General features: G+C 38.3%; 1 protein-coding gene across 2 annotated transcripts in view; it reads left to right on the plus strand.

Annotated features, from left to right (window-relative positions):
- Positions 1–17,944, plus strand: part of Rock2 (Rho associated coiled-coil containing protein kinase 2) — a 98,087-nt gene that overhangs the window by 75,553 nt on the left and 4,590 nt on the right. For both annotated transcript variants that reach the window (XM_027424668.2, XM_035447462.1), the window contains 14 exons: positions 1,056–1,216; positions 1,533–1,717; positions 2,632–2,701; positions 4,029–4,132; positions 4,348–4,534; positions 6,599–6,692; positions 6,782–6,876; positions 8,180–8,359; positions 8,509–8,677; positions 10,256–10,326; positions 10,930–11,018; positions 11,334–11,412; positions 12,858–13,119; positions 13,210–13,423. In XM_027424668.2, the coding sequence (XP_027280469.1) occupies positions 1,056–1,216; positions 1,533–1,717; positions 2,632–2,701; positions 4,029–4,132; positions 4,348–4,534; positions 6,599–6,692; positions 6,782–6,876; positions 8,180–8,359; positions 8,509–8,677; positions 10,256–10,326; positions 10,930–11,018; positions 11,334–11,412; positions 12,858–13,119; positions 13,210–13,423 (1,960 nt within the window). The remainder of the gene's footprint in view (positions 1–1,055; positions 1,217–1,532; positions 1,718–2,631; positions 2,702–4,028; positions 4,133–4,347; positions 4,535–6,598; positions 6,693–6,781; positions 6,877–8,179; positions 8,360–8,508; positions 8,678–10,255; positions 10,327–10,929; positions 11,019–11,333; positions 11,413–12,857; positions 13,120–13,209; positions 13,424–17,944) is intronic.

Consider the following 17,944-nt stretch of genomic DNA (forward strand, 5'->3'; position numbering starts at 1 on the left):
CAGAAACCCTGCCACATTATAGAGCGTGGAGAGCAAACAAGGAAATACTCAACATCAGCTCTAAGCTTCAATACACATGTGAACACCTGTACACTTAAAAAAAAAAAAAAGACCTAAAAATTAACAGATTTCATCCTTATCTAATGAAATTTTGTAAATGATAGCTGGATGTTAAACATTAGGTGTGAGAGGGCAGAGGAATCTGACTTGGATATCAACTGAAATACTAATCAAAAGGTTAACTAAAGCTTACCTTTAAAATTGAACTTTCTTAGTTAGGGGTGTACTTTGTTGATCACCTTAATTGAGAAAAAAATGATTTTAAAGGATTGCTTTTCTGATCAATAAGTTTTTATTGCAAATCATTTAGAAAAATGAAGGAAAGTATAACTTAAAAAGCAAGGATTACCTACGATCCTACTAAGTAAGCTAATTCTTCATAGATTTACTCCATTTTCCCCTACTATTTTATTAATTCTTTAAAACAAACAAAAACACCTAAGTATTAATGAGCACTTACTAGTGCCTGCCATATCCCTGGCACTGGTCAGTCCCATATTTGTAGTCACTTCAAAACTTTGTTGCCATCTACTAGAGGTTAAATACCATTACCCTCCTAGATGGAGGGGAATTTAGTCTAAAGAAGTTAATTTACCTACTCAAACAATTAGTAAGCAGCAGAGCCAAGACTTAAAGCTCAGAAAGTTGTTTCCTGAGTCTGTCTATCTCCCCAAACATAATTTCCAATACTATGTAATAATTAATATGGAAAGAGAAGTCGTGGAATCTGCTTGGAATGCTTTCAGGCAAAAATAATCACAAAGACAGGATTATCTTTTTTCCATTAGAATAGATGTAGTATCACACGTAGTATGATACATTTTATCCTGCACAAATGAAAGTCCCAATTTTCTAGCCTAAAATTCATAATATTTCAAACATATTTGAAGTGATAAAAATGTTTATTTAGAAACAAATAACAATATTGGACAGTATGCTCTCAATTAAAATACTTAATTTCAAACTCATAGTTGTGTCCACTTTCATTGTAATAGAGATGGAGAAGAAGCTGTTAGAAGAAAGGTCTTTAAAGCAGAGAGTGGAGAACCTGCTCCTGGAGGCTGAGAAAAGATGCTCTATATTGGACTGTGACCTTAAACAGTCCCAGCAAAAACTAAACGAGTTACTGAAGCAGAAAGATGTGCTGAGTGAGGATGTAAGTATGGATTATACCAAGTAAAAATTAATGAGCCAATAAGAAACAAGTTTTATTGAGGATGCCTAATGGTGACTGCATTATTTAATTTCTTTTTCTTGTAATATTCTATAGACTCTGTTGGCTTTAATGGATTTTGTTGATAGAATAAATCAGTCATAGTTGAATAATTTAAAGTTACTTATACCTTATATTTTATTTAAAAAGATTAGAAATGCTATCCATATTTTAATGTGACATGATTAAGACAAGCATTATTCTTGAGAAAAATCAGAATAATTTACATAAATACCAAGTATACAATTTACTTTTTTAGGTTAGAAATTTGACATTAAAGATAGAGCAGGAAACGCAGAAACGTTGCCTTATGCAAAATGACCTGAAGATGCAGACCCAGCAAGTTAACACCCTAAAAATGTCAGAAAAGCAGATAAAGCAAGAAAACAATCATCTCATGGAAATGAAAACGAACTTGGAAAAGCAAAATGCTGAACTTCGGAAGTAAGTTAACTGGTTCCAACAGTTGGACAGCTTCTGAGAGGTTTTGTGTGTTTTATTTATAATAGTATTTATTTAAAATGAAAGCCAGGTGTGGTGATAATTCCTATAATCTCAACACTTGGGAGTGTAAAACAGATTGGGATTCCAGAGCCAACTTATATAGCAGCATGAAAGCAAAGTAAAACTGAAAATACAGGCACACACTGCATTAGCCATTGGATTCATGACATCATGATGTGACATATAGCCTCAGGAAAAGCCTAGGTACAGTGCTGGAGAAATTTGTCACACACACACACACACACACACACACACACACACACACACACACACACACACACACAGTGTTTTGTTGTTGTAACTGTTTTTTTTAGCCTCAGGAAAAGCCTAGGTACAGTGCTGGAGAAATTTGTCACACACACACACACACACACACACACACACACACACACACACACACACACACACACACACACACACACACACACACACACACACACACACACACACACACACACACACACACACACACAGTGTTTTGTTTTGTAGCTCAGTGGTTTTTTTTTCCCTAGCTGGCCATAACCTCCCAGCCTTTCCTCAACCTCCAGGGTGCTAAGATTACATGTACAAGTCAACACACCTGGCTTCCAATTGTTTGGATTTTTTTTGTTTGTTTGTTTTTTTAATACATGGTCTCATGAAATTCTCTAGGCTGGCTTTGAACTCACTATTCCTCCTGCCTCAACTTCCCAGCTGCTGGGATTACAGTCTCTGTCACCAGGCTTGCAGGGACGAGAGTTTGTAAATCAGTGGTGAAGTTAGTGCTAGCATGAACGCGACCTGATTGCAGGGGTTCTTTGACTGGGTTTAAATGTGTATACCTTACTAAAGACTTGGACCCTATGTGTTCACAGAGAGCGGCAGGATGCAGACGGGCAAATGAAGGAGCTACAAGACCAGCTTGAAGCCGAGCAGTATTTCTCTGTAAGGCACTTCTGCAGAGCCAGAGAATGGTTGTCTTTTAATTGAAACAAATATTTATTTCACTTTATGTGTATTCGTAGTTTGGGTGTAGGCATCTCTGTGTACATGTTCATGCCTGGTACCCTAGGAGGTCAGAAGAGGGTAAGATGCACAGCTTTTGTTTATTTGCTCTTGCTTGCTTAGCTTATAGACTTTTTAAACAGTCCTGCTGTATGTCCCAGGCTGGCCTCCAGGTTGCAAACTTTCTACCTCCTAAGTGCTGGGATTATAATAGTTTACAATCACACCAGACAGAAATTTGGGTGGAGTCTTACAGGACCCATAAAAAGCAGACAGGATTGGGAATGTAGCTCAGTGGTAAAATACTTGCCTAGCATGGAGGAGGTCCTGAGTTTAATACCCAGCACCACAAAAAAGAAAAAAAAACAAACGTGCTGGCAAAAGAATCTAATTGTTTAACAGGAATCCCTTATCAGACTGGCTTGGTGGTGTGTGCCTATAATTGCAACTAACAGGCAGGATGAGGTGGAAAGATCACTTGAACCCACAACATTGAGGCCAGTCTGGGCAACAGAAGGGGAAACACTGTGTCAAAACAACAAATCAGCTATTGTTGCTAGAACTTAATCCTAGGCATAAACTATTACGAACCTGTGAAGCTTGTTAAAAGCATCACCTTTTAGAAATTGTGCTTTTGTAATGAAAGGAATAAAATTGTCATTTTGATTTTAGGGTTTTTTTTGAAACCACTTTAAAAATATAACATATCTCTCCCCCCCTCCCCTGCCATTTTTCCAGGTAGGGTTTTTTAGTGTAGTGCTGGTTTTCCTGGAACTCATTCTGTAACAAGGGTGGCCTCAATCTCAGAGATCTACCTGCCTCTTGAATGCCAGAATTAAAGGTGTATGCTACTACCACCCAGCAATATGAAGTATTTTCATGGATAGTTCCAATGATCTGTCAACTTAAACAAAACAAACCAGCAGTGTTTTTCATCACCTTTTCATTTAATTGGAATTATTGCTGTAATATTCAGTTGAAAGTCATATTATATATATTATTAACTGTCCTTTTTAGGGGTTAAGTATGCTAGGAATTAGATGAAGGATATGCAGTCTACAGTGTACTTTGGCTGCTAGCCAAATAATTGTTTATTAATTGGTGACTAGAAAATGAGAAAACCCACAAAACTTGATTTCTCGGGAGCCCCAAATTACTCAACATTAAGAAAATATTTGTATATATATATTGAGCCTTTTGCCTGCTAGGTCTTGAATGTAAGTCATGTTCTTGGTGATAATGGACACATTTCTGTTTTGCTGCTTAGACCCTCTATAAGACACAAGTTAGAGAACTCAAGGAAGAAAGTGAAGAGAAGACCAAGCTTTGTAAAGAGTTGCAGCAGAAGAAGCAGGACTTACAGGATGAAAGGTAAGAGCGGGGCCTGTCCCTTGCTGGGGGTTGCGCGCCCGATTCTCAGCCTCCTTTCTACCAAGTAAACAGTTTGATGAAGAATCAAGTAGAGAATACCATCTCCAAGGGATTTGGGACTTAGCTTAGGTGACTGTGCTTAGAATACACGAGCCCTTGAGTTCAGTCCCATTACCATATGCTACATTTTTTTTATGATATATCTTTGAAATCAGAGACTCTTTGGCTGCCCAGCTGGAGATTACCCTGACCAAAGCAGATTCTGAGCAGCTGGCTCGTTCCATTGCTGAGGAACAATACTCTGATTTGGAAAAAGAGAAGATCATGAAAGAGCTAGAGATAAAAGAGATGATGGCCAGACATAAACAAGAACTTACTGAAAAGGATGCCACAATTGCATCTGTAAGTAAAATTCTTGGTGCTTTGGGTTTATAATTAAATTGTTGTATTATAAAATCCCAGAAACATCTATCTAGTCACTGTGTCAGGTGTAAATTAAAAATTGTCTGTATGTGCTAGCAAATTCTAACAGGCTAACTAAAGAAACATTTCAGAGAAAACTGAAACATAAAGTAGTTCATCTTGTGTGTCACAGTAAGGGGAGTGAATGGTCCACCAGAAGGAGGTACACACAAAAGACCTAGGTGTTTGTGCAGACAGTAATAAAGCCAGTGCGAAAGGACTCAGTAAGTCATTTGGAATAATGGAATTTTTATGTGAAAGGAATAAAGTTAGATCCTTACTAACTATGTAAATTGTACCTAGCTTTAAGGACCAAATGTGAAAAATAAAATTTTAAGCTATAGGACATCTATATGACAGAAGACAGCCTAAATATCAAAGAAAAGATACTTGTATATATTAAGCAGGATTACTATTTAGGATACATACATAGCTCCTATAAATCAGTAAACTAAATGAAACAATGTAGAAGAAAATTGGCTCAAAGGGACAGCTGTTCTCCAGCAAAGGGCCAGATGAACGCCACCGCTTTGGAATACCATTGCATGCCCTTCACATGGCTGCAAATAGAAGCTGACAACTTCAAGTGTCTGGAAAACCGTGTTTCCTTTACCATAAATGGAGAGTAACTTCAATATAGTATATAACAGTCTCTGGTAAATTTTAAGTGTATGATACCACCCAAAGACAGTCCACACTAAAGTAACTAGCACAGTGCTTATAGCCACATAAATGCTTATAACAGCAAGCCCTCATGCCTCTATTAGTAAACAGATTTTGGGGGCTGGTGAGACAACTCAGTGCTTAAGAGCACTGGCTACTCTTCCAGAGGACCTGAATTTGATTCCCATCACCCACACGGCAGCTCATAGTTGTCTTATAAAAACTCCGTAGTTTCAGGGTGTTTGACCCCTTTCTGGCCTCTGAGGGCACTACACACACATGCTACAGAGACAGACATTCAGGCAAAATACTTATTTGTATACATTTAATTAAAATTTAAAATAACAGATGTGGTGTAGTATATGGCTGTAATCCCAACATTTGGGAGGTGAAGGCCAAAAGTTGAAGAACACCCTCGGTTACACAGCAAGGTGGAGGCCAGCGTAGAATACATGAAACCCTGTCTCAGCAAACAAAACTGGAATAGGTACATTAAGTGTGGTAGAAAGTGAAAGTAAACAGAAGTTGGAGCTCAATGATTTATATCTTTATATCATCAGGGTAACATAGTTTATTGTTCGTTATTTTGATCTCAGGATGGCCCATAGTTCACAAACTTCTTCCTGCCTCACCCTCCCATGTGCTGGGATTAGAAATATTATCTGCCATTCCCACTTAGCATCTTAATTCTCACTACCCCTGGCTGCCTGAGCCTCACTCTTTTACCAGACTGGCCTTGAATTCATAGATATCCATCTGCATTTGTGTATTGACTACTAGGGTTAAAGTTGTACCTTATCATGGCAAATTTAATTCTTTAATGTATTGAGTCATAATTTTAAAAATCACATGTATTATTTCATGTGTTTATAATGGAAATTTGCAGTATTGGTTGGAAAGTTGAGCATGGAAATCATAATGAAACTTCAGGAAGAAAGGATAGGAATATAATCTGAAAGGAATATAGAAAAAGGATGTCAGCTTCTTCAGTTAAAAATTCATTTTTCATTTTATAGTAACATTCTGAAAGAAATACTACAGTTTTTAAACTTACTCTTCATGATCAGAACACAAGTCTTCTTTTTTATTTATTAAGTGGTTTTCTAATTAAAAAAAAAAAACTACTAAGAATTTGTGAAAGAAGCGCAGATTGTTAGTTTTCTGGAATACTTAAGTTTTAAGGGAGCAACAGTTTTATCAAGGGTGTGTCTGGTGTGGTAATACAAGGGCAAGAAAAGAGGTGAGAAATGTTACATCGGGGGTCTCAGTTTGAATTACTGTTTGACAACTAAAAGTTCATAAATTGATATGTGGGTTTTTTTCCCCACTTCTGTTTCTTAGCTCGAGGAAACAAATAGAACACTAACTAGTGATGTTGCGAATCTTGCAAACGAGAAAGAAGAACTAAACAACAAGCTGAAAGACACTCAAGAGCGTATGTATTAGCAGGAAGAAGAGCTTACTGTGAACATACGTTCCCAGGAGCTGTAGCTATTGGTGCAATTTTATTATCTGTCTTTTCAGAACTCTTAAAGTTGAAAGATGAAGAGATTAGTGCAGCAGCTATTAAAGCTCAGTTTGAGAAGCAGCTGTTGACCGAGAGGACACTCAAGACTCAAGTACGTACCTCAGCAGAATGCAAGTGTGGGTTTTAACTTTTTCATTCCTGTCACCTGTCACTTCTAACTCTACAGGGTAGAAGCTCTGCTTATCACAGTATCATCATTTTCAACAATTTCCTGGTTTATTTTTGTTGAGTTAGAAGGAACTTCAGATGCCCTACATTCTCTTCCAGTTTTTTGTTATTTGCTAATAGCCTGGAAAGAGTCAGGGGGTCTGATTATTGACACCCCTCTGCCAGCTCCCACGGTTGTATTTGTAGGAAACCATGTGTATGCTACTACTATTCTCTCTATTGCTGGAGAAAGTACATTTTAGTGCCTAGGCAAAATTCACTTACTCCAGAATAGGAGGGATGTTTGCATATTAAAATCTCTTCTAATAAAAGTTGAATTAGTAGAAAATGACATCAGATCAAACACGTAATTTAGTGGGGAAACACATCTAGGGCCTGGCATATGCTAGGCAAGCATTCTATCCAAGCTACACTCACAGCCCTTGAAACACTTTAAATCATCATTCTCAAAAAACATGAGAATAAAAACTATTTAGAATACAGGGTAGATAACAGTAAAAGAAGTGCATGCATTATTTAGAATAAAAAGTGTTTTGTGTATATATATATGTGTGTGTGAAGTGAGTACATGTGTGCATACATGTGGAGACCATATACTGCTTCTAGTGTCTTCCTGTATTACAATCTGCCCCCCCCAAAAAAAAAGAGGAGGAGGAGGAAAAGGAAAAGGAAAAAAAAAAACCCACAACTTGCCATCATTTGTTTATGAGCTTGTGCCCAGGGAAGTCAGAACAGAGTGTTGGATCCACTGTAGCTGGAGTTACACGTGGTTATAAGTACCTGACATGGGTACTGGGAACTGAACTCAGTCCCTTTTGAAACTAGAAGCAGTTTTAACCATTGAACCATCTCTCCAGCCCCTTCCCACCTTCTTTTTTGAGACAAAGTCTGTCACCAAATCTAAAGCTCACAGATTGGGCAAGACTAGCTGACCCAGTGAGCTTGAGGGGTCCTCTGTCTTTATCTCCCCAGGACTGAGGTTAGAGGCATGCACCACCATGTCTGGCTTTTTACATGGGTGCGAGGGGATCTGAACTCTGGTCCTCCTGCTTGTATAGTAGACACTTTACTGACTGAGCCATCTCCCAAGCTCAAAAGTTTCTTTATAGCTCTGTGCATAGGAAAGGAATTACTGGTGATCATATAGCTTGTAATTGATGAGTTTCTGAGAGAACATCTACATAATTAATTATATGCTTTTCTTTCTTTCTTTTTTTTTTTTTAAGGCTGTGAATAAGTTGGCAGAGATCATGAATCGAAAAGAACCTGTCAAGCGTGGTAGTGACACAGATGTTCGGAGAAAAGAGAAAGAGAACAGAAAATTACATATGGAGCTTAAGTCTGAACGTGAAAAATTGACTCAACAGATGATCAAATACCAGAAAGAACTGAATGAAATGCAGGCTGTAAGAATACTCTTACAATGAAAACAATTCTTAAAAATAGAATCATTTCCTTGTTTGTGTGATTGCAGGACATTTCTATTAGTAATTATTACTGAACTATGACCCACAGTTACAGTATACATCTCATCTGTTAATATATTTTCTTACAGCAAATAGCTGAAGAGAGCCAGATTAGAATTGAACTCCAGATGACCCTGGACAGTAAAGACAGTGACATTGAACAGCTGCGGTCACAGCTCCAGGCCTTGCATATTGGTATGGACAGTTCCAGTATAGGCAGTGGACCAGGGGATGTTGAGCCTGATGATGGATTTCCAGGTACATTTTCTTGGTCAGCCCTTGTATTTGCCTGAAATTTAAGTCAGCTGATTGCTTTAAGTTCCATGACTGACTTTGCTCTTGAGAAAAATACTGGTCATTTCTTTAAGGAAAAACCTACTTCTTGCAGTGGGGATTTACATGACGTTTTGGACTTGTTTCATTAAAACAAACATGTAAATGAAATTCTAAATGTTTAGGTATTTAACTCATGTTATGTGGTTCTGTCTGTATTTTAAGCTTTCATTGTTTTCTTCTCTCCTCCCTGCCTGGCTTCTTACTTATGGGCATTTAGTCCATTTCACTCAGTCACACACTATGGAGTCTATGTCCTTCACCTACCAGCGTTCCTCTACTTCTCTCAATATTGCCACTAAGCCCTCCAGTTCTCACACGCTTCTTGATTCTGACTCTGAAGACGATTCTTTGCCTTACTTACCTATTTCATCGGAACCTAATGGTGCAGGTGACATCCTGGAAATCTTTCCATCTTTGGAGTTTTCTCAGCTACTTAATTTTGTCTTTTTGAAAACAAAAATTAAAACATCAACTAACACCCACTCACTCCAACATGCTGTGCAGATGCAGTAAAAAAAAATAAACCATTGCATGAACTGTAAATCAAATTTAAGACATTTTTCAAATAGCTTCTGATTGTATTTGCTAGATTGATTTTTGCCAACTTTCCAGATGCAAAACAGTATGTTGTACATTCTTGGAAGTGCATGGATGGTTTTATCTGTTTTTTGTATAGAGAGGGACAGTACAGAAAAAGAACAAAATCAAGTGACCTGTTTCAGAGAATGTTCATAGTGTGCTGAATCTTAAAAGAGCACAGGAAATAATTTGGCCTTGTTCTTTCCCCCAAAAGCTTCACAGGTAAAATGATGAAGAATTCCCAAGTGCATCTTTTAGTCTTACAGAGGTTTTCACTGATCTCTCGACTCCAGTTTCCTCATCTCATGAGGGATAGAATTCTGCTGTGTGGAGCTGTGAGGACATCAATTTGTAACGACTTGTAGTATTAAGATATTCTCTTAGGATGCCATCCTGACCAAATTTGTTAGCACAGAGTCCAAAGACTTAAAATACTTCGTTGCTTGCTGAATGGGTTTGATCTGTGCTGTATATAGTTAGAATTGCTGTTCTGAAATTCCGTTTTCTGAACACACACTCATTTAAAGTGCTTTCTACTCAGCGGTGCGCGTTGTACCTCTAGTCAGTGCATTCTCCACAGGAAGAATGAAGGGCTTGTGTAGACATTCAGTATAAAGAGCTCAGTGGCTCTTGTGTTGCTTTCTCCTGAAGTTTGCCAGTGCATGAATTTAACCAATGGAGTATTTGATGTTATAATTGGGAGCATTTATTTATGATGTGATGTGTCCTTGATTTTGATTTGTGTTGTGTAATGTGCTTCTACTGATTATGCATTATTATAGTAGCCTGGGTGCTATATAATCTAAATTCTAAAGGGCAGTTTTGATTGGCTTGTGACTTCCACATTAATGGTTCATTAAATTCTTTGTTGTCAGGGGAGCATCATTATATTTTATCGTAATATATTTTGCTTACTTACAGAGTCAAGATTAGAAGGATGGTTGTCGTTGCCTGTGCGAAACAACACTAAGAAGTTTGGATGGGTTAAAAAGGTAATAAGTCCTTTTAAATGTGTTTTTTTGTTTGTTTGTTTGTTTGTTTGTTTGTTTTTTTAAGCCTCTGGTTTAACCATAGCCATTTTCCTTCTGGAGTTGTATCGTGGACATGCCTGCACATTTGGACACATAAAACTTGCTTATGCTTTCTGGTGTGGACTGATGTAACTTGTTATCTGTGTGGAAGACTTTTACTGTTCAGGTCGATACTTAAACAGCTTCTGGGGTCATTAAATAGAAGCCTGTTCCTCAGCTGTGTTTGTGTCCTATGGGAAATTGCTCTAGCTATGCTAGGAAGACCCTTGATGTTTGGGTTACCATGACTGTTCATTTTGTGTATAAATCCCAAAGCTTAAAATAGATCTGGTTTCAGTTTCATTTGCCTCTTCCCCTCATTTACTAATTTAAAATATCTTCCAACAGAAAAATAAATACAAATCTATAAGGAAATGAATTGTTACTATAAAGAAAACCTCCCTAAAGCTGCAATACTGCCTTTTATTTACTTTTATAGCATATGATTATAAGTACAGAATTTCTTGTGAAGAAAATACCATGCATAGTGATTTGATCAGTTTCTTCCTTTCTTGTTTTTAACAGTATGTGATTGTAAGCAGTAAGAAGATTCTCTTCTATGACAGTGAACAAGATAAAGAGCAGTCTAATCCTTACATGGTTCTGGATATAGAGTAAGTGTCTCATGTTGAAGTCTGAGAGTAATAGCTTGTCCGTCACAGCAGCCACAGTGCAGCGCTCACTCCACTAGTGTAGCAGTTCTTCTTTGTAGAAAGAAAGTGGGCAGTGTGCAGTGTGGAATACATCTGCGTTTCATGACATCTGCTGTCTCAAAATAACAGCAACAACAACAAAAACCAAGCTAGTCTTTGAGCTTCTAACATGAGTCAATAAAATAGCTGATTTTTAACTCCTGGTATAAGATGACCAATGTAATATAATCCTTGGGTAATGTTTTATTTATTCCTTTATTTTAAAATCTTCTATAGCAAGCTGTTTCATGTCCGACCTGTTACGCAGACAGATGTATACAGAGCAGATGCTAAAGAAATTCCCAGGATATTCCAGGTAAACTTGCTGGTTTTTCACCCTTAGAGGTTCTTACGTGACACGATGTTTTACATCCCTTTTTTTACTGGCCTAGGACTGCTTCCTGCTCTCCCTTTGTCTCAGCCCCAGTTGAGATGGTTGGTTCTTTACAGTGTGCCGCTTTTGGTTGAGGACAGCTCTGGTTCTGGTGGTTGTGTTTGTGGTTTATGTTATGCTTCTGGGCTTTGTTGGCCCTTTTACAAGATTGGTGTGGTGATAGTTGTTTCATTGAGCATGAACTTGCTCCTGTTTCGGTTTTATTCTTCTCAACTCTGGAAATTAAAAAAAAAATCACTATCAAGTTGAAAGCTATAGCACTTAAATGTTTTACTTAAAGTGAAGGCAAGCTTTTACTTTTATGGCTTCCATTTTAAAAACTTTCAAACCATAAGGCTTGGAGAGATGGCTTGGTGGTTAAGAGCTCTTACTGCTGCTCGTCAGAGCACCAGGGTTCACACCAGATAGCTCACAGACCACCTGTTACTCCAGCTCCATAAGATTCAATCCTCCCTTCTAACCTTCATGGGCACATGTGTGTGTGCACACGTGTGTGTGTGTGTGTGTGTGTGTGTGTGTGTGTGTGTGTGTGTACATGTAAAATATTAAAGCTCTCTATAAAAACCACAGTGCCTGATCCACTTTGGGGAATTGTCTTTTTTTCTGAGTGCTTATGCTGTTTTATTTGGACATTTTTTTTTTAACATATCTTCTCCTTTCCTTTTATCCCTCAACTCTCTAAATATCTTTTAAAATAAAAATGTGCACATAGTTCACCCACTTTTCTATTATTAAGAGATGTAAACAATGACCTTAGTTGTCATATTGGGCTTTTATTGTTTGGATAGGGAGAGGGACTAGAGATTGAACCCAGAGCTTTGACCTTCCACTGAGCTATACTTCTAGTCCTAAGTGTCTCTCCCACCCAGTGAAGTGGAAATTTGCCTTTTATTGGCCTATTCTGATAGGTTTGCAAAGATAAGGAGGTTGCGTTGATACAGATCAGTTCTTTCTCAGGTGAGCTCTTGTCTTCCTGTGAGGTAGTTTAGGCATGCTGTCAGGCATGCTACTATTGAGCCATGTTCTAGCTTACATAAACCCATGGTCAGGTAAACCTACTTAGGTTTGAACTTCAAAGACATTTTGCTCTCATTGAGTAATTTATCAGAAATGTTTCTATATAAGAATAGCAATGTGAAGCCTGGAGAAATGACTCAAAAGTTAAGAATAACGGTTTGGTTTCCAGCACCCACAAGGTAGCTCACAATCATCTGTATTCCAGGTCAAGGGGATTTGATGCCCCTTTCTGACCCCTGAAGGCACCAGGCATCATGTGGTACACATACATACATGTAGGCAAAATATTAATAAAATCAGTAAATATTTTAAAAGTACAGCAGTCACTCCTGTCCTCTTGGTGTTTATAGATTCTGTATGCCAATGAAGGAGAAAGTAAGAAGGAACCAGAATTTCCAGTGGAGCCAGTGGGAGAAAAATCTAATTATATTTGCCACAAAGGACATGAGTTTATCCCTACACTTTATCACTTCCCAACTAACTGTGAGGCATGTATGAAGCCATTGTGGCACATGTTTAAGCCCCCTCCTGCTCTGGAATGCCGTCGGTGCCACATTAAATGTCATAAAGATCACATGGACAAGAAGGAAGAGATCATAGCACCCTGCAAAGGTGAGTAGGGAAGTGTTTGCTGTGCTGTTGCTTGGGCTTGGGTTGGCTTAAGCACATTAATTAACTCACTTCAAATCATTCTTTTTGTAGTTTATTATGATATATCAACGGCAAAGAATCTATTGTTATTAGCAAATTCAACAGAAGAACAGCAGAAATGGGTTAGCAGGTTGGTGAAAAAGATACCGAAGAAGCCTCCAGCTCCGGACCCTTTTGCCCGATCATCTCCTAGGGCCTCAATGAAAATACAACAGAACCAGTCCATCCGGCGGCCCAGTCGACAGCTTGCTCCAAACAAACCAAGGTAATAAATAAAATAGGGTGACAAAATTGAAGCTGCTTTCTTAAAAATTGCTTTTTATGTTCAGACTAAAATCTTGGATCATTATGATTTTCCTTTTCTTGATATTTAAATGAGTCATTGGGAACCAAATATTTTAAACTTGGAGTATATATATCTTATTCTCTGATGTGGCTAAAAAATATATTTTAGAAGTTACACATATTCAGCCAAAATTTAAAAGTGATATTTTATAATTTTGTATATAATCATACTATTTTCATCTTTAATAAGCACATGGACTAATTAGTGATTTGGAAGATGGCATTAAGATTACACAGATGTTCATATGTCAACTGCACACACACATTGCCAACTTCCTTTAGTTAGGTGATCTGAGATGCAGAACTGAAAGTGGCTTCAGTTTTAATTTTCATAGATAAATTCAAAACAATGTTTCTGATTTAAAGAGCAATACAGTCAGCTTGAAGTGCACATGCTGACTGACGTGGGCAGTGCTTGGAACTGACGTGTCAGGTGATCTTGGTTAGAGAAATGCTGAAGCTATTTAATACGGCTTCACTGACTTCATTTCATTACATATTTGGATCCAAAAGAGCCATTTCTTGGCTTATTTAGGTACTAGACATTTATAAATATCGTTCCTCATTAAATGTGAAGGTTTGGTTAGCCAATGGACCAAGTGTTGACCTAGGTCAGGGAGTTGTTTTCAGCTGTTTTGTTGCCTAACACAGGACCTTCAGTATATGAGTGATACAACAAATTTCTCATATGAAACTTTCTGAAAGAAATGTCTCAAGGAAATAATTTAGAATGGCAAAGGTAGACTTGGTGTTTTGGTAGCAGAATGGTTGGATCTTTTAAATGTGCAAAATAAAATTAGCTGGACTTGGTGATGCATACCTTTAATCCCAGCACTTAGGAGGCAGAGACAGGTAGATCTTTGAGTTTGAGGCCAGCCTGGTCTACAGAGCAAGTTCCAGGACAGCCAGAGCTACATATTAAAATCTTGTCTTAAAACAAAAGAAATATGATAAAATTAATGTACAATAGTGGGTACATGATAAGGTACATACTGAACAAGTTAGATTTAGGAATATTAATACGTGCACAGAGGAGGGCGGGTAGGTCACAACAATTAAGAGGCCAGACCCATCTCTAAAGGAGGATAGAGAGTTGCTCAGCAGTTACAGCCAGCTACTACTGTCTAGCACTGTCTAGCACTGGCTTTAGGTGGCTCACAACTGCATGTAACTCCAGGCTCAGGGTATCCAACACCCTCTTATGAATGGACATTCATAATAGCACTCACATGCACATAGATACACAGAGATACACATACATATATACATATTTAAAAATAAAAGATAAATCTTTATTTTAAGATTTTTAAATCTTAAAAGAATTGAGAGACATACACTGAAGGCATTTTGTGTGTTCCTTTTATAAAATGTCTGAAAATTCAAATTTCTGTTATCAATATTGTATAACTGTTAATGCAAAAATGCTGTTTCAATACTTTATTTCTGTCTTCTGTGGCTCATATTCAATACCTCAGATTGGGTAAAACTAAAAAGTGTAAGTTTATTTAGTTGATGGGTCTGGAGGCTAGGGCTTCTAAACAGCATGGCATTAGCATCCAGAGAATGCTTCTTGCACCATGATGCGGCAGAGGGCTTTGTGTGCACAGCAGTCTTGCCCAAGAAAGATTGATTGTATAACAGAACTACTGCCAAGGAACTCACTCACCTCTGAAATGACTGAAATTACCTCCTAAGGGTCTGCTCCTCAGCACTGCCACCTAGGGATCTATTTCCAACAAATAGATCTAGGGGTCATATCCAGACAGAGATCTGTCTGTTTCTGCTCCTAAGAAAGATTATGTGCCCAAGGACCAGGTGTTTCAAGTCCAAATAATATAGTTTCAAAGTCTGCACTCTTAGCTGTCAATTCCACTGTTTGACAATGATGAAAGCAGAAGCTGACAGCTTAAAGATGGATTTCGAAATGTACTTTTGGTGTTATCTTGGTCAGTGTGCAAGTCTTTTTTTCCATTTTTTTTTGTTGTTGTTGTTGTTGTTATTTTGTTTTTCGAGACAGGGTTTCTCTGTATTGCTTTGGAGCCTGTCCTGGAGCTGGCTCTGTAGACCAGGCTGGTCTCAGACTCACAGAGATCCACCTGCCTCTGCCTCCCAAGTAATGGGATTAAAGACATGGGCCACCAACGCCTGGCTTTTGGTGCAAGTCTTTAATCCCAGCACTTGGGAGGCAGAGGCAGGCAGATCTCTGAGTTCAAGGGCTACATAGAGAGACCCTGTCTTTAGAGAGACAGACAGACTCAGCCTTACTGAGTTTGATTAAAGGTAAGTTAAAGCTGTATTCTGTATGTGTAATGTTCTGTTTTGTTGAGACTGGGGCAGAGCAGGAAGAGAAAGCTGGTAGACAGTAGTAATGTGATGCCTGAGAGAAAGCCTGACTCCAACCAAAAAGGATAGGTAGATTTTGTAAGGAACTTTGACTTAATTGTTTTGATATAAGTTTCTCAATGATTTACCAACATGGAAACCAAGTACTGACAGTGAAAAATATGTGGATAAGAAAAAACTGAATTAGCTGGGCATTGGTGGTGTACGCCTTTAATCCCAGAACTCGGGAGGCAGAGGCAGGCAGATCTCTGTGAGTTCGAGGCCAGCCTGGTCTCTAGAGCGAGTGCCAGGATAGGCTCCAAAGCTACACAGAAGAAACCCTGTCTCGAAAAAACAAAAAAAAAACAAAAAACAAAAAAAAACAAAAACAAAACTGAATTAGATGACTGAGTGGAAGAGAATGAAGGAGATGTCATATATTTGCATGAATAACCAAGTGTCTGCATATAGTTTTAAACACTGGGGGACTAGGGAAGTGACTTGTGCAAGCATGGGTATCAAGTAAAACCTGGGTATGATAGTGCATGCCTGTAATCCTAGGACTTGTGAGGCAGAGGCAGGAGGATCAGGAGTTCAAGGTTAAACCTGGTCTACACAGTAACTTTGAGGTCAGCCTAGGCTATATAAGACTGTCTGCAAAACAGAATAAAAATGATTCAGGTTATTTAAACATGCAAATAATGGGACCTTCCTACTTCTGCCAGTCATATCCAGATCTTAGAGTGAAGTCTGAGAGGTAAATCATACATATTAAAGGTCATAACTACTGACATGGTATTCACAGGTGTAACCTTGGGGACCAGAAATCCATGACTTCACAGTTGTGAATAATGAAAGGCTCCCTCCCCATCTAAAGGTGACTGCAGTGTCACAGCATAGATTGTTTAATAGGAAAGAACAGATCGGGGTGGTGAGATAGCTTAGTGGCTAAAGGCACCATCCCTCGGACATTCTGACCTTCAGGCAACTTCCATGGCATGTGTGTATGTTTGCACACAATAAATGAGTGTAATTTTAAAAAAGCAGAAGGATTATAAAATCTGAAGAAACCAGTATATTAAAATTTTTAATTAAAAAACTTGATTCATCCTCCAGTTTTGTGTTCAATTTGTTTAGCCAGGTTAAATTGACAGTGCCTCTTCCATGCTTTCTCTTGTCCTAGTTTCCATATTAGAACATAGCTGTTGTTGACCACTCAGCAGGTAAGGGCCTTTAAGAACTGAGAGATCTGTGTTCTTCCTGTTGCTCCCTTTCAAAGTTTATATTTTATAGTGGTATTAAACAACAACAACAAAAAGCAACTGTCAACTGATAATGTAGTTCTTTTTATACTTCTCAAACTGAAAATCAGGGTAGCTACATCTTTATCTGGGCAGTAGGAATGAGTGTGAAGAGCAAATTATGTTGTTAGCTCAGATAGTTTTGGGTTCCTCCAGAGAGCCCTTCTGCATTGTGCCCAGTCGACATGATCACAACTGCACATACCAGTGGAGAAGCTTTCCTGGGTGCTTCTATTGGAACTGTTGCCATGGTGCTCCTGAAGGGAAACACTGCGCTCTCTCTCCCTCCCTCCCTCCCTCCCCACGCACGCACGATGTGTTCAAGACAGGGTTTGCCTGTGTAGCACTGGCTGTCCTGAACTCATGCTGGAGACCAGGCTGGCCTCGAACTCACAGAGATCTGCCTGCCTCTGCCTCTGCTGGGATTAAAGGCTTGTGCCACAGAAAGGAAACTTATAGCACTTAGCATGTTCTAGCCATAGTGCTCTCTACGTTATACATATAAACTTGCCAACCTCCTGTTACAGATTGCTTGATTTGGCATTTAAAGACTGGGATTGGTCATTTGATGATGTTGATGGTGATGATGATGACGATGTTTTTGATTTCTGAAGAAATAAATGGGTAAATCAGAAAATGAATGAGTTTTTAGTGCTTCCATGTAGTGCATGTGGTTTGCACTTGGACTTTCTTTTCTCTTTTTTTGGACTAGTTTTGACATAAACGGTTTTCAATAGGATATGTTTAAAGAGTAGTTTTCAGAAATATTTCTAACTAGAATTTCCATGGCAAATGTAAAGGTGAAATGCTATGTTCAA

This window comes from Cricetulus griseus, chromosome 7, assembly GCF_003668045.3.
Source record: "Cricetulus griseus strain 17A/GY chromosome 7, alternate assembly CriGri-PICRH-1.0, whole genome shotgun sequence".
In the NCBI taxonomy this organism is placed as follows: domain Eukaryota; kingdom Metazoa; phylum Chordata; class Mammalia; order Rodentia; family Cricetidae; genus Cricetulus; species Cricetulus griseus.